The sequence below is a fragment of the Protomyctophum bolini genome, assembly GCF_963924005.1.
Source record: "Protomyctophum bolini genome assembly, chromosome: 12".
Taxonomy (NCBI): Eukaryota; Metazoa; Chordata; class Actinopteri; order Myctophiformes; family Myctophidae; genus Protomyctophum; species Protomyctophum bolini.
The window spans coordinates 34,702,239-34,709,572 of record NC_137873.1 but is presented as its reverse complement, the minus strand read 5'-3'; the positions used below and the strand labels follow the sequence as shown (position 1 = coordinate 34,709,572).

Genomic DNA, 7,334 nt, shown 5'->3' with positions numbered 1-7,334 from the left:
ACAGGCAACGTCGCCAACAGATGAGTTCACAGATGACCTCCCAGACAATGTCACCAGCAGATGACCTCACAGACAACGTCACCAACAGATGACATCACAGACGACGTCACCAACAGATCCAGTTTTATTGGTGACGGTGTAGAAGAGAGAGAGAGCTATGCTCGCGGAGACGTCAGGGCTCGCCGACCAGAGGTGACGATATAGGAAAGGAAAGCAATGCAAAACCTCTCCGACATGTCCGTGGCGGAGTTCCTCCGCGTCGAGCTGACGAGAGGGTACCTCCTCGAGCACAACGAGGCCAAGTACAGCGAGAGCCGAGAGCGGGTCTACAACTGCCTCCGCGTCCCCGTGGAACTGGAGAAGCTGATGACGTTCGCCTCCTTCCTGTGTCTGGACGCGTTCCTGTACGTGTTCACTCTGCTGCCCCTCAGGGTCCTGCTGGCGCTGCCCCGCCTCCTCCTCGCCGCCGGTTCTCGCTCGCTGCAGCCGGCGCAGGTGTGCGACGTGCTGAAAGGTCTGATCCTGGTCGTGTGCTACTGCATGGTCGGCTACGTGGACTACTCCATGATGTACCACATGATCCGGGGACAGTCCGTCATCAAGCTGTACTTCCTGTACAACATGCTGGAGGTGGCGGACCGCCTGTTCTCGTCGGCCGGCCAGGACGTCCTGGACGCGCTGTACTGGACGGCCACGGAGCCCAGGCGGAAGAAGGGCGCTCGCGGTCTGATCGCCCACCTGCTCATGGCCGTCCTCTACGTCTTCCTTCACGCCATTCTCATCATGGTCCAGGCCACCACCCTCAGCGTGGCCTTCAACTCGCACAACAAGTCGCTGCTCGCCATCATGATGTCCAGCAACTTTGTGCAGATCAAGGGGAGCGTGTTCAAGAAGTGCGAGAAGAACGGCCTGTTTCAGATCTCCAACGGCGACATCAAGGAGAGGTTCACCAACCACGTGCGCCTGCTCATCGTGTGCCTCAGGAACATGGAGCAGTTCTCCTGGAACCCGGACCACCTGTGGGTGCTGTTCCCCGACGTCGTCATGGTGATCGTCTCGGAGGTCGTCGTGGACATCGTCAAGCACACCTTCATCACCAAGTTCAACAACATCGGGGCCGACGTGTACGGAGAGTACCGCGCCAGCCTCGCCGTCGACCTGGTCAGCAGCTGGCAGAAGAACGCGTACACGGACTACAGCGACTCGGTGTCCAGGAGGATGGGCTTCGTTTCCCTTCCTCTGGCTCTGATGCTGATCAGAGTGGTCAACAGCTCGGTGAAGATCCAGGGCCCTCTGTCCCTCGTGTGCGTGCTGCTCTTCTACCTGGGGATGACGACTCTGAAGGTGCTGATAAGCATCGTCATGCTGGGAAAGTCGTGCATGTTCGTCAAAGAAGCCAACGTGGAGAAGGAGAGGCCCTCTGATGCCCCCCCTCCCGCCATCGTCTCCAGCCGTGCCGGCTCCAGGGCACACCGCATCAAGCGCACGCACACTGCTACACTGCGAGATCCAGCGACGAAGAGAGGCGCATCATCGGTCATCCTCAAGATAAGCATCTGTCATCTCCCAGCCCCACCTTCCAGAGAGCGCCGCCTGACGACGACTACTGACCACACCTGATGGTGATGACGACGAAGACGGGACTAGATCCTCATGGTGACCCTCAGGGGACGCGGATTCAAACGGCACACTCGTGTGAAGTGAGCGGTGCCTTTCATCACAACATGATGTCCCAGACATTCCATATTCAAACGGACATAACACACACAGCTGTGTGTAGCGCCGCTCAGAGTTTGACTGCTTCACCATCCCGTGCTCAAACAGACATAACGCACAAAGCTGTGTGTATAGCGCCATCCACCAACAACGGATACAAACCCCGACACCCCCCATCCTAGCAATGAGCGATCGGGACAAACAAGATTTTGGCAGAGGGTCGATTTATTTTTTTGGCAAGACTCATTCTGGTGCAGCCAACTCCAAATCAGCCCGCTTGAGTATTTATTTATATTTATTACCAACTAAACACCAGGACATTCGACTGTGTTGTGTGAATACAGGGAAAGGTCAGACGAGTTTGGGAATGAACCCCCTACCACTATACGATGCCCCACCTCACGTCGTTTCCTCCATGCGTCCTCGGCAGAACGGACTACAGTTAAAGACGAAATTGTGGCAACGGGTCATAGACAAAATGTACACAAACACCGACTGAAATTGTGGCAACGGGTCATAGACAAAATGTACACAAACATCGACTGACTTAGAGACTCACCAGGAATAAAACTGAGATAACAAAATTCAACATGGACATGGATCATGAACCCGCCACAGTCTGTAAACCTTAATCCTCAACTGATTTAATTAGTCTTTCTAGTTTTCTTAATTAAACGTCTCTCGATGGACCTCTTCTACGAGCGTGTTAAGATTGTTGTGATGAAAAACAAAAGAAGGAATATGGAAGTAGTTGGTAGCGCTTTGACCTTTTAGGCCGTTGGACCTTGTTTTGACAATTGGAATATTATATAATCGTGATTTCATATAAGCCTGTTGTTTATTGTTTTGAATACAGATTGGTCCCATGACACAAGCCTCCCTCATTTTTGTATACATGCTCTGATCCCTGATTTCCCCGGAGAACTACTTCACAGTTAGTTGACTTGGCCTGGGCCATTGCGGAGAAAATGAAATCGGTGCCATATTTCTTGTGCATGCTGCCAGTAGGCTAAGGAATACTTTTCGTATATTATGATTTTTTTTGTGTAAATAATCACATTGTTTATAAATTAATTACTGATAATTTTTTATCCACTGTGCCGCCATCACTCCTTATTTGGACAAGATCGATCAATAGGATGTCATGACATGATGTCAAAGATCATCAAAGAAGCCACACTGTCATGGGACTTTTATAATTGTGTTTTTATTAATTTAATTATGTTAGCCTGACACTCGGTCTGAATTTTCATTTCGTTTCACTTCATCTTCAATGAAGAAACTATTTATCATAGGTCGATTTAATAGCCAGATTGATACGGCCGTGAGGCGAGCAGTGGGGGCAGCCATGTTTGTTGTTTGACGCTGTCGAGTGACGGGGCTGATGGCCGATCAGCTGCTGCGATCAGATTTTCGATCGAGACTGACGCCGCCGTATAGGCAGCGTCACCAGACCTGCATCGCCAGGACATATTCTTTTAATGGTAGCGATTCAGGGCTGGAGCCAGGCTACAATTATGTCATAAATGTCATGCATCTCTACCAGACTATAATACTATCTATTTACATGAAAGTCACCCATTATTCTATTATATATACTGTCTTACACAACTGTAAGAACAAACAAACTAGGTCCCCACGTACTCTTCTCAATCTGGGGGCCAAAAATAAATCACACTTGCGTAAAGTGAGCGGTGATGATGTAAGTATGATGTTGACGTTACCACACGACATGACCAGGGCCTGAATGTTTATACGGAATATAGTCGGGCAATTACTAGTGGGTATAACGACACGGAGTGCTTCACACCGCTCAGAAAGACAGACCTACCTATCCAGCCGCACGCACGCACACACACACACACACACACACACACACACACACACACTTCATACACTCTCCTACTTTTACTTTCTCTCCAACAGCAGGCAGTTGCACCAGAACCTGGTCAGTCACCTGCCTGAAATGACTGTGACACTGGCTTACTGTATCTTAACCATGCAGGTTGGCTTTAGCCACCTCACATGCTGCCCAGATACACTATCCCTAAAGGCCCACGGTACATACTGCAGGACATTAAACTCTGGCTGGCTTTCATAATAGCCCTCTTTAGCCAGTTTAAGGCATTGACTACACATATTGATATTTTTATAAAATTATATTTGTGTCCTGTCTACACCTACAAAAAGAATCACACCCGTGTGAAGTGAAGGGCGCAGCGGGCGCTCTTATCATCATGCATCATCTCATTCTGGCCAATCACAATTTGCGTCCTCACTTTTTTGCCCTCACTTTTAGCCTCGATATGTACTTTGCCCAGCCAATCAAATCATCGCTGACAAGGGTGACAAGCCAATCTTTGTGTTTACACCAGTGGTTCCCAAAGTGGGGTCCGGGGACCCCCAGGGCGGGTCCTTGAGGGAGTTCCAGGGGGTCCCCAGCTAAATGATAGTTAGGAACCAAATGGACCCTTATGGGTCTGTGACGGGTCCATTTGGTTGCATTTGTACACTCTCAGAGTTAAGTTAACATTGATTTTTAAATATAAATTGGGGGTCTCTGAGATAGAAATGCCATTTAAATGGGGGCCCGTAGACTAATGCATGTCAAACCGGGGGTCCTTGAAATTTAACACGTTGAGAATCACTGCTAAAATCTTCTCTTATGGGGGTCCGCTGGCCAATTGGTGTCAATTTGGGGGTCCTTGACATGAATAACCGAGTACCGGAGCCACCCAGAGCCAGGGGAGGTCACAGATGGGGCTAATCCAAAATAGTTGTATCTGGTGGATGTTGTGGACTATAGGTATTGGGTAATATTGGATGTGTTCAGCAAACGCCTTTGCTTGCCTGTGAAGTGGCACATTTGATTTCAACAAATTTAAGTTGTAAACTAAGTTGCGATTTATTTAACAGTGCCAACCAAACAAACAACTCTGTATAATAGATCCATCATTATTATTTTTGTTTCCAGCCACATGCTCATCAAACAATTGTTCAAATGACGCACACAGACAACACAAATATACAACAAAGGCTATTTCCCCCCGAAAAGTCTAAACATTGGATGATGTTGAATTTGTACAGAATGAAATGAGTGTGGGCGTAAATAAAAGAATATAGAATAGAAAACTAAACAAAAGAAAAACAACTAGGCTGCATCCTGTCTGGCTATAAGACTGCATTAGGCACTGTTCTCAATGGCCAAGCAGCGGGCAAACTTATGCATAAAGTAATGCATCAAGTGGTGAATCCAGCCCTGAAATGCCTCAGCATGCGTACGTCCTCCATGGCCAGCTGTAGCAGTGGTATCCGTTCATGCATATTCCATCTTCAGGCTGAAAAGATAAACCTCAATCGAGTTGAGAAATGGGGAGATAAAGAACCAAAATGTGCGTGATCAGTGAATCAGAGCAGCCCCTGGTTGGTGGAAAGTTATATAACCAGATAACAACGTACCTTCCCCGGGGCTGATTGAAGATTTAGGTTTATCAGGAAACGTGCTGATATGTACTATAAATGTAAATGTACTGTACTTCAGCAGAACATCCTGCCTCTCAATAACACGCAAACGGTGTCACCAAAACTGCCACGACTTGTTTGTTTGGTTAGCACTGTTAGGACTAACTAAGGACTTATAGTTTAATGGTTTACAACTTGTGATTGTGGGTGTGATTTTTAGTTTTAGTCATAGTCTCTTGAATAGTTTTAATTTAGTTCTAGCAACATTTTAGTCACCCGGAATGCTTTAGTGTTTAGTCTAGTTTTAGTCGACTAAATCGACAGTTGATTTAGTCGACTGAAATATATTTTGGCGGGCCTTTATGCTGTCGTAATGACTTAGCTGGATCTCTTGTCCACTAGTCACTTCCTAACATTTTATTCTTGTTATTTGCTGACGAAATTGTCAATATATCTAGTCTTAGTTTTAGTCATCATAGCTTAGTTTTCATTTATAGTCTCCATTTGGTTTTCCTCAGTGAAAAAAGGTAGTCGACAGACATTTAGTTCTTAGTTTTAGTCGAGGAAATCAACATTATAAGTCTTCATAGCTATCGGCAAAGACCAGTGGTGTTACATTTTCATAAGTAATGTTCAATTAGTACAATTGTGAGGAATTTGTACTTTTTTTTAAATTTCCAATTTCCGACTTTTACTTCTACTCCACTATACATTTCAGAGGCATATATTTTAATACTTTAGTTACTACAGTAGTTACTTTGTAGATTTAGATTATTATTGCAAAACACACGTTAACCACTTCAGTCCTACATTATATACATTTCGGCCATTTGAAAATAGCCGATCTAGAAGCTCAGCTATTTTCAAAAGATTTTAATACATTTGAAAACTTCTGCATAACGAGTACTTTCTACTTTTGATACTTTAAGTACATTTTGATGCCAATAATTTTGTACTTTTACTCAAGTACATTTTGAATTCCAGACTTAGAAATTTTCTGTTTACAATTGTAAACAGAAAGTTTCTCGCAGTATTGATACTTTTACAGTACTTTTTCCACCACTGAAAAAGACAGTCTAACCCTAAATTGAGGTATAGATTTGGTGGTTGTCCATGATAGCGGGCCATCTTCCTCACTATATACTGTATGCATCTCCACTCTGTCCAATCGCAAAGAGAAGAGCACTACGGACTGATTCAACATCTGTAGCGTTCTCAGTCTACTCTGGCACTACGCTGTATAATGTTCCGAAAATGATGGATATGCTTTCAGAAAACATAAACAATGGAAAACAAAAGAAAAATGGTACAGTGATTAGCATACATTGAATAAGCTTACAGTGTTTATAAGAAAATAAACTACAGTATTTTGCAGGAAACTATTTGCAAATGCACGCAATTACACGCAAGCATGCGCGCATGCTCGCACACACGCGCGCATGCGCGCACACACACACACACACACACACACACACACACACACACACACACAGAGACCAACAAAAGGTCCATGCTAGCCTATTATGATACCTACATCACATTTCTGCCCATAATTCTGTTAGTTTGTTAGTTTTGACCCCCTTACAGATGGGTGGAGTTCACTATGTCAATAGAATTCAGATAATGCCATGCAGTAAATCACCCAAAGTTGATTATATATTGCATATTTTCCAATTATATCTGACCACTATATGAAAGACATCCCAGAGATTCTCCAAACATTTCGTGATGTGGCAAACACCAGCCAGTGACTCTATACTATTTGACTCAGGGAGTGGTGTCTCGTCTAGTCTCCCCACACGTTAACTGGCTGAAACATTATAGAACATGCTGTTCCAATGTTCAGCTGTCTGACAGAATGGCTTGGCTAGGATACTGCTACTAGTGGTTCTCGAACATTTTCCTGTCGACGACCCCCAAATTGACATGGAAAGTATGTTATGTTGTGCCTGCGACTGCCATGAGAGAAAAGATTCCAGCATTCATCAACATTGTTTTTGAGAATAGCTCATCTTAGTGATCTACTCGTAGGAGAGAGAGAGAGAATAGTGGTTTTCGTAGCTAATTTGTCTAAAAGTGCCAGATTTGGCACAGACCTTGCACAGGCCTGCTCTAATGATTTAACTAGGGCGCCCTGCAAGCCGTGGCCAAATCCA

At 45.3% G+C, this 7,334-nt stretch overlaps 1 protein-coding gene across 1 annotated transcript; it reads left to right on the top strand.

Annotated features, from left to right (window-relative positions):
- Window positions 1-234: 234 nt before the first annotated feature.
- LOC308326236 (transmembrane anterior posterior transformation protein 1 homolog) lies at window positions 235-1,620 on the top strand (the record flags this gene model as incomplete). The annotated part of the gene is made up of 1 exon (XM_080779044.1): window positions 235-1,620. One exon carries the CDS (start codon window positions 235-237, stop codon window positions 1,618-1,620), a length of 1,386 nt encoding a protein of 461 aa, XP_080635170.1.
- Window positions 1,621-7,334: the final 5,714 nt, after the last annotated feature.